Here is a 21,196-nt window from a genome sequence, read left to right as displayed (position 1 = left end):
CATGCAGCATGGCCAAAAAAAAACCCCAGAACAAAACAGCCATTCAACCTAGATTTCTATACCCAGTGAACATACGTTTTCTGAAAGATATTCTGAAAGATCTAATCACTTTTCTCTGACACTGCTCATCACACTCTTGTCCAAGTCACCATGATGTCTCACCTAAAATATTTCAAAAACCTCCTAACTTGTTTGCATGCTTCTACACTTGCTCCCCTACACATATAAGGTCATCTCACTCCTCTTCTCACAACCTTCTAATGGCTCCCATTTTACTCAGAGTAAAATCTGAAGGCCTGGCCATGGACCACAGACCCTACGTGATGTAGTCCTTGACTATTGTTCTGACTTCACATTCTAACACTCTCCCACTTGACCTTCCTTCAAACACTACTCCAGCCACACTGGACTCCTTGCTGCTCCTCCAGTAAACCATGCAAGCTCCTACTTAAGGACCTTGCACTTGCTGGAATACTCTTCCTCCAAGTAGCCACATGGCTTGCTCCCTTGCTTCACTCCATGTCTTTGCTCAAGAGTCATGTCATCAGAGACCCTTTTAGATTACCCTATCAAGAAAAGCACCCCGTCTTCCATCACTCTTCATTCTGTTACCTTTTTCTTTCAGTAGCATTTATCACTGTCTGACACTTATTTGTTGACTGACTGCCTTCCCCAACTAGAATGTCAGCTCCATATAGCAGGGACTTTGTCTACTTATTCACTTCTGTACACAAAATGTGAAATCAGTGACACACACATATACACACACGCACTGCATCCATACCTCAAGTTTGTTCTAGACTCCGTGATGCATAAAAACATTTTGGTGCCAGTTCAGGGGAAGGCAAGCCATGGGTTGAAAGTTCAACTCTAACCACAGGCTGCTCTGCACATAGCTCAAAGGGGCTGGGAGGAGCTCTAAATGACCTGTGTGTCACTTCAGTAGCACCACTCTGTGGCTGGAAACCCTGGAAAAATTACAAGGGAGAACAGCCAGGGCCTTGCAGATGCTGGCTCATTCATTCACACAGAGAATTGGGCCTCTCTCTGCTGGGTCTGCATCAGCTCTTTCCTCTCTGCCCAGCCCTGGGGAGAGGGGAGGGTCAGGAGCTGGGATAGATTTAATCAGAGTACTCAGCACCAAGTTGAAGCTAGAGTGCCCTTCAGCCATAAACAGCTATAAAAGAAGAAAAAATTTTATGGAAAACATTAAAAAAGATATAAACCAGGGATTTAGAAGAAGGTGAAGGTGATTTCTAGGGACAAAGACGACATGAATTAAGGTCATTGCTACACCCCAACCTCCATTGCATTCAGGCCATCCTCCCCCAGTGTCTTTCTCACCTGCGGAGCACAGGGGGCTGCCCTCAGCAACCTCTGAGCAGGGAGGGGAGGGCTTCCCTGCTGAACCCAGCTTTGGAGGAGGGGCTTTCTCCTCAGCCTCAGCCTGACTTCACTTCCCACCTCCTGTACACCTGCAGCATCCTCATGCCCCTTCCTCCCATTATTAGACGTGCACACAAATCTCTGGATGCGTCGTAGAGATGCCCAGGCCCATGGTCAGCCCCTTTCCCTGGATCTTCGTGTGTGATCTTGATGTCAAGAAATGGGGGAGGAACAGAGAGTGAGAACCAAGATTAGTGGGGGCCATATTGAGTCATGTTGAGTGCTGGTCACTAGATCCTGCCGTTTGGCTCCTGAGAACATCTCTCGCACCTTCTCTTCTCCTTTCCAAAGGCCACAGGATCCCCGGCCCCTATCCCTAGCCCTCTCCACCCAAATCACTCTGCACACACATATTCAGCATAAACACACATAAACAAAACAACAAACGTTTACTGACCCTTGGCCTATTACGTGGGGTCCTCCCCACAGCCCCATGAGGCAGACATCATTGCGAGAAAGATTTGTACACGGCTGCTAAGTCAAATGTGCCAAATTCTGCTCTTTGTTCAAAGTGTGTACACCACTGGCTATAAAATTAGAGCTATGAAATATCATGAGCCACTCACAGCTCATGAAGAAACAGTATGCATTGGCAATCTTTTGAATGAGTTTGGAATCACACAGCAGTTCAGAGATGCTATTACAAACTCAAGGATTTGCCACCTATAGAGATACATAAGCTCCCCATAAAATGAAGGGGGACAGCTCATAGTGGGCTGATTTAAATGTTCAAAGTGAACAGCCAACACAGGGGACTTCAAATTAGCTGGTTGTTTCCAGGCAGTCTAGAGGCCGGCAATTTACACTAACTAGATTGCCTGGTTTAATGGCATGACTATATAGTGACCAATCAGCCAGAATCCTCTTCTCAGACACTTAGCATCATCAAGAACATGTAATGGCTCCTTATTGCTCCCCATGCCAAGTCTAAGACGTTTCTGCCCAGCTATCAAGACCCTCTGATATGACCTGAACCTATTAAAGCAGTTTTACCTGTTGTTGGTCCTAAGGCAGGCTGGTCCTGACCTCACTCACACTGCTCCCCCAGGCCTACCCTGCAACCTGAGAGGTGGCCTCAGACACGCTGGAATGAGCAAAGGATTTGGGGTCCAGCGTTACCACTCACTGTGTGACCTCAGCCAAATTATTAATAAAAACACTAGCTTACATTAGAGTGCTTATTAAATGCCATGGCCAGATGAAGCACCTACATTCATGGTCTCATACAATTCTCCCAACAACCGTGTGAGATAGGCACTGTTTTATTCCCATTTTATAGATGTTAAAACAGAAGCTTTGGAAGTTTGTTCATTTGTTCAACAAACACCAAGTGCTGTGCTGTGCGCTGGGAACATAACAGTGGGTGAGGAGACAAGACCCCTGTTCTCATGGAGCAGGGAGTGGCTAGAGGTCAGGCAACAAACAAGTAAATACAGGAACTGGATGATTTAGGAATGTGGTACATGCTCTAATACCGTAGCGTGATGGACAGCGGCTGGGGGTGAGTGGGGGACACAATTATAGTCAGGTAGTTAAAGAAGGCTCCTCAAGGGGTGACATTTTAGTTTTAGATATTGAGGCTTGAATGTGGTTGAGAAGTCAGCCATGCCAAGACCCAGGGAGCTGGACTCCCAGGAGCAGGAACAGCAAATGCAAATGCCCTGAGGTCTAATAAGTCCAGTCTGGACACCAAAATGAGTTGAGCAAAGGGGAGAGCAGTACCAGTGAGGCTGAGAAGAGGCAGGGCCAGGTCACACAGGGCCTTGCATGTCATGGTGAGGAGTCAGATTTCCTGCAGTGGGGAATCACTGGTGGGTTTCAAATAAGGGAAGAGCTTGACTGATGTATACTTTTTTTTTTTTTGATGTATACTTTTAAAGACCTCTTTGGCTGCTGTGTGGGGAAGAGGTTGTCAAGAAGCAGAAAGGAAGCTGGAGGATTGGTTAGGAGACTGATTTAGTTGCCCCAGCAACATACAGTGGTTGTGATCAAAGTAGACCAGCAGTGATGGGCACAGAGACAGGGGATGAAATTGGAATGTATTTTACAGATTGAGCTGACAGGATTTGATGATGAATATGGAAAATTAGAGAGAAAGAGGCATCAGGACAGCTCTTCATGATGGTGCCATTTATTGAGATGAGGAAGACTGGAACAAAGCAGAAATCAACAGTTCTATTTTGGTCTTTTTAAGTTTTAATACATATTAGACTTCCACGTGGAAATGTCAGGCTGGCCCTTGGACCTATGGTCTTGAAGCATAGTGTGGAAGATTGGGGTTATTCTTCTGGAAGTCATCAGCAGATAGGTGGGTTTTAAAGCCACGGGGTGTGAAGGGGATCAGAGGATGTGACCCCAAAATATGCAACTTTGGCATAAGGATTATTTTGAGCTGGAGGCAATAGAGAAACAGCAGACTCAGGAAAAGCTCTCTAACCTTCCCCTATATGCCCAAAGGTAGGGTATAAATTTTCCTTTGTGAAGGTGTCCCCCGCCCCCTCTCCTCAACTATACCAGGAAAGAAGAACAACTCTTAATAACCAGAGACACTTCTCACCCCGAGACTGCGCAAATTGGAGTCTGCACAACAAACCTTACTAAAATAACCCTTACCTTCCTTTCCCCCATATATTTACCTTCTCACAAGTTACCACTCCTAGAAGCCCAGACCGTTTTGCCTTTGCCTTATCACTTCTCCACAATTTACTGCTCTTTGTTAAAATGGTATATAAGCCTCAGGCTTAACTGCTTCTTTGGATGTCAGTTCTTTTCTAGGAAGCCCTCCATATGCATACATAATAAGACTTTTCTCATGCTAATCTGTCTTTTGTCAGTTTAATTTGCAGTACTCCAGGTATAAAACCTAAGGGCATAGAGGAAAAAAGGTTTCTTCCCCTACAGGTTAAGTGACATTGTCTGGAGAGAGAATCCAGGGAGAAAGGTCTAAGGACTGAATGTGGGGTCCTCTAACAATGAGAGATCACACAAAGGAGGGGATTCAGTGAAGGAGACAGGATAGCAGCCAGTGAGGGTCAAGGAGAGCACCATGTCTCAGAAGCCGAGAGAAAAGAGGATTTCAAGGAGGAATGGCCAGTGGTGTCAAATATTGCTGAGTAAGGCGAAGACAGGGAAGTCATCACCAGATTAGCAGAAAGGCCATGGGGGATCTTATAAGAGCAGACTCAGTGGAAATATGGGGGTAGATTCTGGATCGATGTGGATCCAGGGGAGGAAGGGAGATGTTGACTACTCTTTGGAGAAGTTTTCCCATAAAGAGGAGCAGAGAAATGGGGAGGTAGCTGGAAGGTGATGCAGGGGTCAAGGGAGGGGTCTATTAAGAAGGAAGAAAAGACAGCATTTTTGCATGCCAATGGAGGACACACTGACAATGTTTGGGGCGGGTCATGGCAGAAACAAGTCTTTGAGAAAGTTGGAGGGGATGAGACCCAGTGAAGCAGGCATTTGAAAGTGGACAATCTGTCTGCTATCATAAGGAAGAAGCAGCTCCACATGATGAATGGATTAGCGGTTGTAAAGATGAGAGTCCCTGTCTGATGACTTGTATTTTCTCAGGGAAATGTGAGCAGAGAGTGAGGGCTATGGGAAGCTGGAGGTGGGAAGAAGAGGGATAAGCGGTGAACTGACACAATAGGAAGGTAGTAGGAGGGTCTGCCAGCATGGAGTGTCCGGCTGGTCCCCAGGGTCACTAATTTAAAGTTGGACCAGTCAGCATGTTTGCATGGTTTTCTCCAGCCGTGTGTAGCGGCTTAGGTACAGCGGCTTAGGTATAGGTGGAAAGCTGGCATTTTGATGGTACCAAGTTGGGGACAGGGACACAATGCAGGGAGAGAGAGAGAGGCAAGGAAGTTAAGGGTGCTTGCAGAGGGAAGCACCTCTGAATCTAAGTTGGATTAGAAAAGAAATGAGGGCCCAGAAAAGATGATGGAAACATAGTAGGGGACTGCCCGTTTGGGGTCCAAGGAATACTATATTGGGGCAACAGTGGATGAGAGCTGGAAGGATGGGAGGTGGTGATCAGAAGGTGAGCTTTGAAGGCAGTGCAGTTCACTGGTCATAGCAAGGACATGGGTAGAACAGAGTACCTGTCAGAGTGGGACAGAGAAAAACATTGCTGTAGGTGAGATGGTCAAGGAATGCGAGGCCCAGGTCTTGGATGGATCATGCCTGGGAGACTGGAGAGGAAGGCAGTGAGCCAGACTTGTTCAGTGAATGAGCAGGAGATGTTCCCTGGCAACCCCACCAGTGAATGACGGAGCTGAAATTCTAACCCAGGCCAGGGCCCTCAGCACCTGCGCCTAGCCGCTACACTGCACTGCAAACTGTCTCTTGGTGTTGCAGATTTCTTCATTCTTAAAATGGAGACACATACAATGCCCACCTGCCTGACTGAACAATGCACATCGAGGAGCTTTATAAGGCACTTTGCGTACGTTGGGCATATGCTCCGTCGGCTGGACGGCTCCAGTGGACCTGGGCAGCTCGTCAGTACAAGACACACCACCCGCATTAGCTCTTGAAACACACACTTCTCAATTGCCCACTGGGTCACGTGTATTGCTCGCTAATTCGACCAGAAGCCCTTGACTTCAGGCACTGGGCTGCCTCAGGGATTTGGGGTTTGTGTGAAGGTGGCAATGGCAGTAAAGGGGACTTGGTGTGGCTCTGGGTTCCTGACATACTGGCTGCACGTTGCATCTCACTGTAAATGCACTGGTGTGCCTGGAGAAGCCCCGGAGTGAAGACCTTTGCAAATTGAAGCTTTCTTTTACAAAGTGAATCATCGTCTGATTTGTAAGTGGAGATTTTCGTATTTTACTTTTCCTTAAACTGGTGCCTAGGTAGAGTTGAGAATCTTGGAAACGGCCAATTATTCAAATTTATGTTCTTTCCACAAATATTCGTGGAGCCCCTCGCATGTGCCAAGCCTGGTGCCCGGCACTGGGTGATGGAGCAGAGAACAGGAGAGACAGGCTCCTGGGTGCTGGGGGGATCAGGCCCCGCAGTTTCACTCAACGTGGGCAGAGTTTTGTGTTTTCCTTTCCCTCTCCGGCCCGGGCTGTCCCTGAAGCTTTTCTGGCAGGTCCTGGTGTGAGCAGCTCACCACGAGGTGCTCAGAATTCCGAACACTTGGCAGCAAGGGAATGAGGTCGTGGCCATTTGGAAAGCATTAGGGAAAAGTCACGCGGAGTGCGATTTGGGGCTTGTGTTTATCTCAGCTGTAACTTTCCAGAAAGCTGGGACACCCCATTCCAATAAAAGCTTCCCCAAGTATTTTTAGAGGCATTGTGATGGTGCTGGGCTGTGTGGATAGGGGTGGTTTTCTGGATTTGTGGAATTGCATTTAGTTACTGATAAAACTTCTGTCCAATTTGTGAGCCAACATCTGGTTTCTAAGGGGTGTGCCATGGGCTGGTGATGGAAAAGGTAGAACTATTGAGCCGAGAGGCAGAACTCAGCAGGGCTTCCTTGTGGCTGGAAGCTGCGGCCAAGGCCAGGGCCAGATGGGGCATCTGGGTTGGTGGGAGAGCTGGGGCCAAGAAGCCTGGCCTCATTGTTCAGAATTGAACTTTTCCCACCACTCCTGGGGCTCTGGGGGCTGAGGCTCAGAATTGTCTGGTTTGGTATCAATCCAGTGATTCTGCCGGGCCCCAGGCAGGGTAGGACAAGGACCCAGCTGACTCAGAAAGCCACGGAGACAGCACTGTCCGCCAGGGGAGCCCCGGCCAGAATGAGCTAGCTGTCTCCTGCACACCTGCCAGGCGGGGAGGGAGACGGGGGTGCTGGGAGGTTCCTGGAGCCCAGCCTGGGCCCAGGTTTTTCTACTCTCTTTTTATTATTTCCAGCAGTCCAATGTTTTCAGTTACTCACACTCATTTATCCGTTCCATCCATTCAACATTGATTAATCACCTACTTTGTGCCAAGCACTCTGCTCCATGATTTGCAGAAACTACCTCTTTGCCTTTCAATTATCCCCATCTCCAGACACGGTGCCCACTTTACAGTAGTCATTCAATGCATGGCTGCTGCCATATGGCTATTACTGTCATTAACTGTAGCAGTGACAAGCACTACTAAGACAGAGCTCCTGACCTGGAGGAAGGAGAAAGGATACCTACGATATTCTGGGTCCGGTGCCAGCCTTTACCATACCTTACCCCACCGAACAGAGGCTGGTATTATTGCCAGGGAAACTGGCATAGAAACAGGTAATGACCACGTGTCTGGGGGCAGTAAGAGGGGCTCCAAGAAGGTATCGCTCTAGTGGCCTCGTTTGAGCTGCGCCTTGAAGTCCAAGTTCACTTGGTGGAAAATGGAGAGAAAGGGAAAAATATTCCAGGTGGAGAAAACAGCCTGAGCGATGGCCTGGAGGCTGAATGTGCCTGGGGTTCAGGGGTGGGGTGCAGGAGGGATGGCCAGAAGTTAAGAGTGGCTAGAGCTGGGGGTGCACCAGCAGGTGCTTGGTTTCATGCCTTCCCTCAGTGTCTGGGTGGGTTTGCCTCCAGGACATGACCTTGGACAGTCCTGAGCTGGCCGTGTGCCCAGACGTTCCTGGCTGATGTGCTCAAGTGCGGACCTTCTGGTTATTTGCTTTTCTGGTCCCGCTGCTCTGTGGCCACTGCTGCTATCCCAGGTGCAAGGCTGAGGGCCCTCAGCTCATGAGGTCCTTTCTCTGGGCAAGAGCTTGGCGCAGTTGGCCCCCAAAGTTCCCATCAACGGCTCCCAGAGTTGTAGTGAGCTCTGCGTGAAGCACCATGCTTTGCCTGCCCGCAGCCTCCCTCAAAAAGGGCGCAGGGTTGTGTAGATGGAAAGCTCAGTATAGCCATTGGGGCTACAAGGAGCACAGCACAGCCAAATGCAAACCCCTAAACTGTGCTTGAGCCCTTGCTGACACCACCTCATATTCACCTCTTCTGCCCCCACCCGCCAGCAGACCCCAGACTGGGCTGTGACTCTTCTCCCTCTGTGGTCATGCATGGCTCAGGGGCAACAGAAAGGATGCTATACAGTCAGGAGCCCTGAATCCTCTATCCTGCCATTGACTCCCTGCTGTGTGAACCCAGGCAGATCGCTTAACCTCTCTGAGCCTGTCTCTTCGTCTGTGAAATGGGATAACAGCATCCTCTTTGCTGTCCTAGGCTTTGGGGGAGGTTCCTGAATAAACATGGGTAAAAACACAGTAAACGGGCAAGCACGACGTGTGTGTGTGTGTGTGTGTGTGTGTGTGTGTGTGTGTGTGCGCGCGTGTGTGTGAGTGTGTGCGCGTCTGTGTGTGTGGGGGGTGACAATCAGTGAGACCAGCGATGTTGCGGTTACCCTCTTTCTCCCCGGAACAAAGGCCCTGGCTGCTGGCATGGTGGAGTCTGGAGAGGGAAAATGCTGGCAGGCCCTGCAGCCTCCCCTGTCCTGCCCTAGGACAGGGAATGCTTTCTCTACCCAGCAGGGGAGCTGAGTCACCCCAGGGTGAAGGGTACAGAGTAAGGTTTGGGCCGGGGGACCTGAAGCAGCACCCTGGCTCCCACCCAAAGTGGGGCTGTTCACCTCAGTGCCGTCCTGCAGCCTCCTCCACCCGCAGTCCCAACACCAGAGTCGCCTCAGAGAAGCGTAGCGAGGCCTGGCCTCAGCCCCATCTGGCCTCTCTGCTGGTCTCAGCTCCACGACCTCCCCCTAAGCCCAAGCACCGCCAAGAGGCCTCAGCCCACTAAACCAGGATGGTGGGCAGGGGTGTGGCTCCCCAGGGCTCTGCTCTGGGGGTGAGAAGCAGAGACGTACCAGGGGGACAATGGTCTAAACCACCGCTCAGTCACTTGTTCAGTTATTCACCAAACAGCTTCTTTAAAAAGACCAAAGAGCACACACATGAGGAATTATTAAGACATTCTTCTAGTTGAGGAACCAAAGAAAATGCATTTTTAAAAGCACCCTCCCAGGCCAGTTATGTAACAGTGCAGGACAGCAACATGCCCCAGAGACAGCGGCCGATGAGACGGTGGCAGATGCCACAGTGCAGGGGCGGCTGAGACCCAGAGGGCTGTACGCAGAGTGGTGGGTCGGCGATGAACTGGGCCTCGGTTTCCCCCCGTGCAGGGTGGCAGCCCAGGGCTCACCCAGGAGGCTTGCCCAGTTCTGAGGAGCTGATGCTTTCCAAGGGTTTGCCAGGCACTGCACACGTGGATTAGCTCATTCAACCCTTGTAGGTGCCCGTGGGGTAGGGAGCATTGTTATCCTCACTTTACAGAGGAGGGAACTGAGGTAAGAAGAGGCACATCCTCTCACTGGGAGCACATGGCTTGTCAGTGGCAGAACTGGGACTGGGACCCAGTCTGCAGAGTTGGTGCATTTAGTCTGCACTAAACTGCACCAGAGGATGTGAGCGAATAGCCTTCCCAGATATGAGAACATCAGAGCTGGAAGGGACCCACATGACCCCGGCACCCCCTGCTTTTAGGAATGAAGCCACTGAGGCCCTGCGTGGTGTCGTGTCCTGCCCACAGCCGTGCAGCCAGTGAGGGGCAGAGTGGGTCCAAGCTGCCCATTCCTGACTCACTGCTGCTTCTCTCTTCCCATGCTATGCCCAGTGCAGTCTGGGAACCGAGAATATGGGCGTCACTGGGAGCTAATGAGGAATGCAGTCTGAGGTCCCACCCAGACCTACTGAACAGAAAGTGCTCTTGCACTTTGACGAGAGCCTGGTGATTTGCGTGCACTTTACTGATTGAGAGGCACTGCTCTACCTTGCCTTCCTGGTCGGCAATATCTGTTACTGTGAGAGTAATGACATTGTATCCAGACACTGTAAAACTTCAAATTGCAAGATACCGGAAGCTCCATCCTGGAGTCACCTGGGATCTGGGGGAAGTGACAGAGTGGGTCCCCCAGAGCTTAATCCTTCACAGGGCCCTGCACACCCATCCTGCTAGTGAGCTTGGGAGCTTAGTCCTGAGCTGGGCTTGCCCAAGCCCAGGGAGGAGGTGACACTCACAGATGGTCCAGAGCATCCTCACCAGAGCCACTGGTTGCTACGGTCCCCCAAGAATTAGAGCTGGCGGTTGGCTAGGGAATGGCCTGGTTTAGGACAGAACTTCCTGGGGCCAGAGCCTGACAGCCGTGGTAGCAGCTGCCAAGAGCTGGCTTGCGGTGAGCCAGGGGGCTTCGGTTCTCTCTCACTCTCTACCAGCACCTCTCCTGTACCGTCTCAGTCCCATGGAAAGTCCTTTGTCCTCAGAGCCTCAAGACCCTATGCCTCCCCAAACTTCACCTCGTAGAAACCCTGCCACTGACCCCAGGTGAGATCAGAGCCTGAGACTGCCCAGTGCGCCCACCTCAGCCCCACATTCTGGTTGGCTGGCTGGCAGCCCCTGGCCAAGCCCTGGATCCTGGGAAGGTCAGTGGAGCTGGGCAGAAGCAAGGGGAGGGCTAGGAGACTAGGGAAGACCCTGGGCTGGGGCTGTGCACAGGAACACAGTGGCTTTTTGCTCCGTCTCGCCTCCTCCGAATCTGAGGCCACCACGCAAGGGCACGGAGAGTCCCACTGTAGCTGACGGGGGTGGGAGCCCTGAGCTCCACCTTCGAACACAGACCTGAGGCTCCCCCACAGCCTTCAGATGCAGCAGGAGCTTCTCCCTGGAGGACCCTCCAGGCACTCGACTTACTTTGCTGCTCCTCAGATGCCCTACCCACCTCCCTCCAAGCTCTTCCCCTTTGTCTTTGATGTACTGTTTAACTTTCACCCCTTCTGGGAAGACTGGTATCTGCTCAGAAGAGCCATGGCGGGATCTGGTTCTGTACTTGTCCCATCATTTGCAGGGTGTGTGTGGGGTGTGTGTGTGTGTGTGTGTGTGTGTGTGTGTGTGTGAGAGAGAGAGAGAGAGAGAGAGAGAGAGAGAGAGAGAGAGAGGGAGAGGGAGAGAGACAGACAGACAGACAGACAGAGAGATCTTCAGCAGTATTCAGGAAACTTTTCCAAAGCGGCATGAGAGCTCAAGGACCTCAGAGTCCACATAGGCAGGTCCTGGGTCAGCACCAGCTCTCAGCAAATGCCCCTCTGACTTGCTGTGCAACCTTGAACAACCTCTCTCCTTCTCTGAACCTATGTAAAATGAGGAACAAGGCTAACTTAACCCTCTTCAGGTTGGTCTTGGAGGAGCACCAGGGCTCCTCAGAGAAGCTTTCGGGGAGTACATGGCATCTAAGGGGAGGCCTGATGGGTGGGGCTCCAGCTCCCCTGTTTTCTGTAATAGGCTGCTTGTTGGCTTTTGTTGACAAAACGGTATAAATGCCTGGGGAAAGTTCTGGAGGATTTCTATGGTGCTTTCCAGCTGGAATACTCTAGAGGTAGGTGTCTGCTCATGTGGCACAATTCTGGGCCAGTCCAGGCTGGGGTCCTTGGGCACAGTCAGGACCAAAGGGAAGAACCCTCTCCCTCAACTGGCTTGGCCCAGGAGTGGTGGCAGACATCCGGGGAGTGCAGGGGACAGGAAGGAAGAAGGTCCAGGTACCCCGTCTCTGTCTTTGATGGCCGGGCAGCTGCTCCTGTTCTCCTTCCTGCCCTTCTCCACCCACCCAGAATTTCCCAGAGGAAGTGGCTCTCATTAAAGCAAGGGAGGCTGAAGATGCTTTAGTCACTGACTTGTTCAGGGGTCAGCTCAGCCCCTGGGAGTGAGTGCAATCCTGGAGAAAACCAAGTGAATCTGTGGCCTGTTTCCATGGGGCAATTTGCTGGGTAACTGTCCAGTCTCGTCTAGGCTTTGTAGAGGTTGTAGGCTCAGCTCAGGAGAGATGAGACAGTCCTTCACTCCAGAGGGACTGGCCCCGAGAACCATGAAGATGGTAGTGTGCCCTGACTGTCAATTTCACTGCTGGGAATTCAACTGAAGGAGATACTGTGTAAAGAAAAGGCCATCTTCATAAAGATGATCACTGTGGCATTACTCACAACAGCCCCCAAATTGGGAACGACACCCAGCTACACAGCAGTAGGGGTAGTAAATTACAGAACATCAGTTACATAGAATATTACGCACCCATTAAAATTAGTATGTAGAAACATGGAAACAACACTGATAAACAAAATGTTACCAAAGGCAGCTCAGCACTTGTCAAGTAGTCCCCTTTCTTTTTCCTACAAAAGGTGACAAAGAACTGCAGGGGAACTTGCAAAAATGAAAACAGTTATGTTAGGGAGAGTATTATGAGTTATTATAATTATTGACTATTTACAATGTGCTGGGTTCAGTGCTGGGTGCTGAGGACGGAGCAGTGAATTAGAGTGTATTTCCTTGCTCTCCATCTACAGCTTCAAATCTAATGATGGATTTTTTTCCCCTAAATGTCCTTCAGAGTTGTCATAGCATCATCTTCCAATAAAACATAGATGATGAGAGAAATAAGCGAGGAAAGGTACTCCTCTCCTTCTGGGTAATGTATTTCATTCCCGGCATCAGAGCCGCCTCCAGCTGGATTACATACATGTCAGAAGAAAACCAAATGTAAATGTGGTAGTGACATTTCGGACTCATAATGTCTTAGTTTCCTTTGAAGCAAAAACATTTTAAAAACTCCATGTTAAAAAAGAAGTAAAAAGTTAGGACTTGTTACTAATCTTGCAGTTGAATAATTAAGTATGCCTAATTCTGAAAGTAGCAAGCTAAATTATGCAGTGACAAAAGTGACATCTCTTATACCTACACCATCCCGGCTACAGCGGCATGGTTTTAGCTTTATAGCTAAAATATGCTGCCAGGAAACCTAATAAAAGGAAGCAAAAATATTTCTGTTTATATCAAGCTGCCATTTGAGAGAGACTTTTAAATATGTTCTTCTCTATGTGTAAATCTGACAGCAGTTGCATAATTAAAACCCCAGTGGAGAGTTTCCTTTTAATCTTTTCAAAGTAAACCAATAAAACATCCTGTAGGATGTGAAATGATGGATTAATACTCTTTGGATTGCTTGAATATCTTTGAGCTAGGGCCTGACTCCAAGAATACTATTTAGTACTAAAAGAACACCAGCCAGTGTCTTTCTCTTTAGGAGTTCATGTAATCACGGGAGATGCAGATGACATGCCAAAGGCAACACATGCATGGTTATGAGTTCTGCTTGTCTTGGATTTTGTTAAGTGGAGGGATGAATAAATGGATGTATTTACATTAAAACAAACTTGATTTCAATCCCCTGGGAATATGTCATATAGCATAAATGGCAGAAATAATAATTGCCCAGGATTTCAGTTCAGTGTAAGCAATCAATATGAATAATTTAGACCACAAAGTGGATTTTCATTTTGCTTAAGCTATTCAGACTGACTTTCTATTCAGCCTCAACTACCACTGAACAGCCACTGGCAAATCTTCCCACTGGGTCTATGTTGTATGGACAGTTGCAGATTACCTAGCTCCGGATATGGGCCTTGTTCAAGCCAAATGTCAGGACAAGTATTCTACCTCATCATGGTGTTTCATCTAACATGAGTACACACAACCACACCAGAATTTTTCTTCTGTCTCCCTCTAGCTGAAGGCCCATTCCTGCCCCTTCTTCCCCTCCCCTACACACACACACACACACACACACACACACACACACACACACACACACACACACACACACACACACACACATGTGCAAAAGAAGGTAGAGAGAAAGTGGCTGCTGTCCTTGGACCAGAATTTACCCGAATGTCTCCTACTTGCTAGCATTTCTGTCTCTAACCTTCTTGGTACTGGCTCTTGCCTTCCCAGCTGTCTAAGACTTACCAGATGCTTCTAGTCTATCTGACCTCTAAGATGTGTCTGATCCTTCAAGTTTTCTCTGGACTTAATCAACTGTTGGCCTGACCAACAGACCAGTCCTTTTTTTCAGCCCTGCTGTAGTGTCTGTCAGACACACACACAGATACACACACACACACACACACCCGTTATTAAATACTTCAGCCTCAAACAGGAATGTGCCCACCAATTATATCAATGAAACTGGTAGAATAAACACTGCACAACTTGGATTCTGGACCCAGCTGAATACATAATTAACTGTGATCGGAGACACGTCCCTTAACACTCTGAGCCACATGGGATTGGAGCAAAGGACACCTCCTTGTTCCAATCATCATTAGTGAGGCTAGCCAAGATGTGGCGCCCATGAACACTGCAGTCCAACTGCCCATGTTGGAATATGCTTCAACCTTTGTCTTGTAGAATAAGCTTTAACCTTTCAACATATTGGCACTTGGGGCCTGATATACACAATATATCATATTTATGGGATGAATGAAGAAAGGGTTTTCTACACTAAAGTCTAGATGAATCATTTAGTTGGGTCTATACAAGAAAATGTCCACACTGCTGCATGGACCATACACACTGTGATATTCAAATAAAACCGAGTGCATGCTAATTTTCCTCTTCGCTGGATGAGGTGGCAGATAGAGAATACTGACTGCCCATTTTGGATTCAGCTTTGGCTCCCTGAGCTGCAGAATCCATAAAAGCACCAGTAATAATAATTGTCTCTGAAGACTCAGGGCATTTAAGGGAAAGGAACTACATAAACAGAAGTGAAACTGACTTATGTAGGTCTTTACTTAAATCTCATCCAAGTACATTTTGCAAGAGAAGCCTGAAATAAAAATCATGCTACTTCAGGATTCAGCAGAACTTATGTGACAGAAGTGACCACTTTGAACCACTGCCCCAGACCACGTCAGCAGGTGGATAACTGACAGAGACCCTGCTACTTGTGTGGCTCTCTTGGCACCTCTGCAAAGGGGCTAGTTCAATGCCGAGCTGTCCACTGGCTGGTTCTGGTCCTGAGTGCAGCTCTTCTCAGAGATAAATATCTCCCTGAAGCAGATTTTGGAAACAATGTGCTGGGTCATTTGTAACATAGCCACCAGCTTCAGCATAGCCTCCTACAATGCTTGCCTACATCCCAAAACACAAATCAAGAAAGAGAACATAGTTTCTTTCTGCTTGACTAAAGAACAGCCAATCCTGCTCGTAGATTAAGGGCTCGGGCTTGGAACAATTTACCAACGCGCTGACTTGATTTTGTGCAAAGAACTGACAGAAGCTGTAGAAGCCATGGCTGGGCGGTGAATGAAGGCATTGATGGGAGCTCATCAGAAAGGCACAGAGACCACAGGTCACTGGAATGAGGCCCCATTTGGATAGACTCATGGCCTGTAGGGGAAGGGGACACTGCTCCCACCTTTCCCTTAACCTGTGGGCTCCATTAGGAAGCCAAGGTCAGAGCACACCGCTGGGAAAGAAAGGCTGTGGCTGCCCAACTTGTGCACAGGTTGCCTCTAGGTGAAAGCAAAAGGGTGTGTTTACAAGAGGAAGAGCATAAATCAATAATGAGCTATGAACACATGATGTCATCTTCCAGGGCTAAGCATCTTTAGTACTTTTAAAGCACTTAAAAAAAAAAAAAAGAAAAAAAAAACTCTAGTTGCTATAGCAACTTGATGCAGCTCTTAAAAGGGGATTTTTTTTAAGGGGGTCATTTTATATCTTCAATCACCATAACAACATGATATAGCTTTTAACTGGTATTTTTATCCAATTTGTGTGTACTTTGGACTTGGGCCACATTTGCCTTTTCTATTTAAAGTCATCAGATCAAACATGACACATGAAAATTCATTGAAAGGAAGCCCTTTCGTAGACTATACATATACACTCAGAGAGCCATCTCTAGCTGCTCATATCCTGCACATGGATGCAGTCTTTCTCTCTGCCTCCCAGCAGCCACCTACAATGGCTTACACTGGTCAGTTAGTCCATTCCCCCGTCTCTAAACTGGCATACCAATCCAGCCCAGAACCCACCCACAGAAGGCGGGCCGGTGCAATCCCTCACCTCTCAGCCCAATGAATCCCGTCCCCTCCTCCAAAACTACCACCGGGGGATAGTGCTTTGGGGTGACTAGAGGCATGACCAGCCAAGGGCCTTCTTCCACCCTGGGACTGGAAGCAGGAGGAGATGAGACACAAAGTCTTGCCAAAGTGAAAATCTTGTATTTATTCTGCACTCTATACAGTAACGGGAAGAGGTCTGTTTCACGTGACACCCAGGGCCCAGGGAAAGGGGGGGGATGGGGAAAGTGGGTGAGAGGAGAATAAAGAGAGGGACAGGGTGGAGTGGGGAGCAGTGATGGCTCCACAATCTCTACAAGAGAGGCTCAGAGGAGGGGCGAAAGAAATAGGGGGGCTTCGAGGAATAGTTACACAGCATTTTTTGTACAGTTGCAAAATCATGAACTATTTTACCAAAAATAAGAGGAAGGGATGATGGAAAGTATAGAGAAACTACCCCCTGCACCCAAGCTACCCCCTTGGTGTCACTATTGGTTGGAAAAGATAGCAAGGTAACAAAGAAGAGAGGTCAAGAAATTGGAGGGGAAGCTGGAAGAGGGGAGGGGGGAAGTAAGAGGAGAAAACCAGAACCAGAGCGGCTGCAGTCCTATTCTCCAAGTCTAATGGGGTGGTGTAGACTGTAAAAAAAAAAAAAAAAAAAGCGAAGGAGATCTAGGGATTCGTCTGGGGAAATGGTCGCCTTCCCCAGGGTAAAAGGGCTGGAGGACTCTGAGGGAAAACTCGTGTAAAAGAGGAAAGGAGAAGAGAAGGGAGGTAACAACGCTGTGAGTGGAGAGAGGAAGGGTTTTCCAAATCACCTGGATGAGGAAACCGAGGACTAGGGGGCGTGAGAAATAAGAAGGAAGCAGCAGGCCCCTGATACATGTTCTCCCAAGTCCTTTTTTAGAAGCCAAAACTGAGGCACAAGCGGTTAGGTCACGCAGTTGGCAAGTGCTGGAGCGCGGGCGGCCCCCCGTCTGCCCAGCGCCCGGGTGAGGGTTCTCCCCATTTGGCCTCTTTGCCAGGCAGTCACCGCTGGGTGCGCGCCAGAGATGGGCCTCTCAGGCCACCTCCCGCGCCGAAAGCCAGTAAAGAGGGAGATCGAGCAGGAGGAGGGGGACGGCTGGGGAGGAGAGGGCGAAATGAAAGTAGGCAGCGGGGCCTCAGAAGGGAAGAGGGAGCCGAGGGACGCGGCTCGAGCCCCGAGCAGTGGAAAGGGCGGCAGGTGAAAGACGCGGAGAGGAAAGTCGCCCGCTGGGCGCGCCGCTCACCTATGGTCGACACCACGGTGCCCACGAAGTAGAAGGCGCCGGGGAAGTCCCAGCGCGGGCGCAGCGCGTCGGCTCGGACGCCGGCTGCCAGCGCGGCCTCGTAGTGCCGGAGGAAGGCGCGCAGCTCCGGCTCGGCCACTCCGTGCGCCGCGCTGAAGTTGCGCAGCGTGGCGCCCCAGCGCGCCCGCGCCTCCGCCTCGCCCGGGCTCTCGAGCGCCGAGAAGACTGTGGCGCCAGCCACCAGGTAGAGGCCGATGAGCGCCGCCAGCAGCACGAAGCGGCCCGTGTCCTCGTTTAGGTGCGAGCGGCGGCAGCAGCAGCAGCAGCAGGAGGGGCGCGGCAGGCGGCGGCGGCAGCGGCGGGGCGGGGGCCGGGGGCTGCGGGAGGACATGGTCCGGAGCTCAGCCCCGGGGCCGGGGCGGCGCTCGGGGCCCGGGCCGCGACATCCCCCCCGCGGGAGCAGAAACGTGAGGATGGTGACCAGGGGTCGGGGGCCGCCGCGGAGCCCCTCGCCGCCTCCTCCAGAGCCCGGACGGCGGGGCGCCTCCGCCTCCTCCTCGGCGCTCAGGCCGCACACGGGTCCCGCGGCCCTTCGGGCGCCGGAGCTGGGGCGCTCCTCTCTGCGCCCCGACGCCTGGCCGGCTGCCGCGGCTCCTCACCCACCGCCCTCGGGCGCGGGGGTCTCAAGGTAGGCCCCTGCCGCCTTGTGGCCGGCGTCCACGGGGCCCCGGGCCTCATACTCCTCTCCAGACAGGCCGCGGGCTGCGGGCGGGGCGGGCTGTAGAGCCCGGGCGCCTAGGACAGGGACGGGAGAGCAGGGCACGAAGAGAGACCCCGGGCGCGTCCCATGAGACGTTCCCGGCTCAGCGGCTCCCCAGCGCAGGCTCCGTGGGCAGTCCAGCTCCCGCCCCCGGGCTTGAGCTGGCGGCGTCGGCTTCGGAGCCTCGGAACCGAGCTGAGTCCGGGGAAGCGCTCCCTTTCCAGCTCCAGCCGGAGAGCCGCCCGGCACGGAGAGGCGGAGTCACCGGCGCCCGGGGCGGGGTGTTGGGGGGTGGGGAGTAAGGAAGGGAGAGAAGGGGTGGGGAGTTGGGCTGCTGCGACGCCTCCCTGTCGTTCTGGCTGCACTAATGCGGGGCACCGAAGCAGGTGTCCGGACTGCGGTGCTGGCTACCACGCCGCCAGGGAATACCGTCCAGCCCCTCCCTGCGCTTCGGCTCCGGAATCCCTCCCTTCTGTCCAAGCTGCCGTCAAACTTTGCTCAACTTGATGTTGTCCTGCGGTCTCAGGTGCTGGAGGCCGAAAGACGCTAATGCCCTGACACCGGGCTCTCCAGCTGCAGTCCGAAGTTTAAGTTCCCTGTCGCTCGCGTCTTCTTCCTGCATCCATCCACAGCGCCAGGTCTCGGAGGGTTCCTTTGGGGAAATGATTCCGCTTAGGAGCGGGGAAAGGGCCACTCGACTCGGGGCGACCGGAGAATGAGGGCGTCTCCTCCCCCTCCCGACCGAGCGGGCGGCCGGCGTCAGCACCGCGGACAGCGCATCGGTGCCGCAGCCGCCGGGCGGGCGGCTCTGGGGCTGTGGGGACCCGCGGCGCGGGACGAGCCGGTCACCCTGCTGCGCTGTGCTTCCCCAAACCCCCGGTTTCCCTTTCTACCTCCCTTGTGTCCCCTCAACCCCTAAGGCAGGTGCGGTCGCGGAAGCGGAGAGCTGACAGGGAGGGGACGCTGCGGAATAGAGACGGGGGAGGAGTCAAGAGCGAGTAGAGGACCAAGGTGCCACGGGAGGAGGAGGCCTTCGGGCCCACCGGCTGCTGGATCTCCCTTCGTCACCCCCACCCTCTGACCCTCCGGTCCAGGGCGGGGAACGCTGGATAAGAACCTGGCTGCGGCAGGGTGGGTAGAGGAGGTGCAGGGAGAGCCCACTAGCCGGCTCCCCCGAGGCCGGCGGCGGGAAGGCTGGGTTCTTGAGCGCTGAGGAGGGTGTGTGTGGGGGGATACATCGTCGCCCCCTCCGCCGCGTGGCAACAGGGAAACACGGCGTGGGGCTCGGCCCCAGCGCGGGAGCTTCTCCGCCCTCCGCGGGCCGCCTTTGCCGGGATCTCTAAGTTCTGTGTCGAGGAACGTCCTTGGTACAGATAGAAGACCGTCCTCTTCTGGCAGCCAGGCCCCTTCTCCGTCCGTCCCGCTTCCACAGGAGAGGGGGACCCTGATGATGATGAGACGATACAGATAACAGAAAATGAAGGTAATTATGGAGGCTGTGCTTAGCTACCCTAGGTGGGTGAACCGTGACTAAATACAGAACTAACCCCCCACCCCAAGTCTCGGGCGGTCTGGTCTCCACAGCAGAAAACACTCAAGCTAAGGCCGACGCAAAGTAGTGGCATTGTCAGTCCCCTAAGCGTCAAGGGACTCAAAGTCGTCCACAGGCAGGGGGTAGAGGTGGGGTTTGGGCAAGAGAGCTGTCCAGAAGCTGAAAGGCATCTGACTTCAGATGTTGCTTTACCCAAACCAGGGCACATCGGAGGCTTGGATCTTCCTAGAAGTTCTCCTCCAGTTTATGGACGGAGCCAACTATACTCTCCTTTGTGTTAGGGGAGGGGCCAATGGGAGAGGATCCACCACTAGCATAGTCAGAACCAGCCTTACTGGTACTGGATGGCATGTGGTTATCTTCGCAGTGGTCTTCTGAGAAAGGGGCAAGGGGAACCTTTGTGTGAGGGGGAGAACATCTCATCCACTGAGAATATAGAGCCCTCTCCTCCTTTTTCTGGAGCACAGTGGGAGCCTTATGTAAACACACATTTTTGCCATTGCAGACTATTGTTACTATTGGCAACTACTCTCTTCAAGCCTTGGCCTCCCCTGGGCTCACCACTGGTGTCACCCCAGCCTGTTCCCCCATCCCTACCATACCCCCATCTCTACAAGCTTCTGCAGGCAGGGAGGACAGCCTAGCTGTGGGCCTCCAGGGCTGGATTCCACTTGACTGGTCAGTTCTGACAGAAGTGTCCCTCCTGGAGTTGGCCCTGGAGTCTCCAGATGCAGCTGAAGGGCATTGCCAGATCTCTCAGTGGTTTCCTTTGCCCAGACTCCCAGGTCAGGGACAGAGTGCTTTGCTGCAGTGTTTTGTGCCTCTGGACCTGCTCCTTGCCCAGCTGGCAAAGGACCTGCCTTGTCCTCCAGCTTGTTATTCTAGCTTGATCAGTAGCAAACCCCTGGCATCAATCTCAACTGTGAATGACCTAATCAATTTATATAATAGGGAAATGATCAGTTCCCTGAACATAGGCTCGGGTCCTTTGGGGAACCAGTGCCATGATGAATGCTGTTTTTTTGCCCACTGAATCCATATAAGTCACTGGCTTCCAGCTGGCTACCCTCAAAGCTTTTACCTCAGCCCTGAATTGCTGCAACAGCCTCCAAAGAATGGGGGCTTGCTATCACAGATGCGTCCGTGCTTCGGTCTATCCTGCCTGCACCTGCCCATCATTGCCCTGATCATGTCCATTTGACCTGATCGTGTGACTGATGTCCCTAGACGACAGTCTCCAATGGTTCCTTCAAAACTATAAAAATTTAGTCTCAAACACTTGTGGCT

At 51.6% G+C, this 21,196-nt stretch overlaps 1 protein-coding gene across 1 annotated transcript in view; it reads right to left on the bottom strand.

Annotated features, from left to right (window-relative positions):
* The window catches only part of KCNK12 (potassium two pore domain channel subfamily K member 12), a 51,681-nt gene extending 33,671 nt beyond the window's left edge, over positions 1-18,010 (bottom strand). The window contains exon 1 of the mRNA XM_029231550.1: positions 17,598-18,010. Within this exon, the coding sequence (XP_029087383.1) occupies positions 17,598-17,988 (391 nt within the window). The 5' untranslated portion in view covers positions 17,989-18,010. The remainder of the gene's footprint in view (positions 1-17,597) is intronic.
* Between the last annotated feature and the right edge of the window lie 3,186 nt (positions 18,011-21,196).

Source organism: Monodon monoceros, unplaced genomic scaffold, assembly GCF_005190385.1.
Source record: "Monodon monoceros isolate NGI ecotype Baffin Bay Population unplaced genomic scaffold, NGI_Narwhal_1 Super_Scaffold_19, whole genome shotgun sequence".
Classification (NCBI taxonomy): Eukaryota; Metazoa; Chordata; class Mammalia; order Artiodactyla; family Monodontidae; genus Monodon; species Monodon monoceros.
Note: the sequence above shows the minus strand (reverse complement) of the source record. Positions and strands in the feature narration are given on the sequence as shown.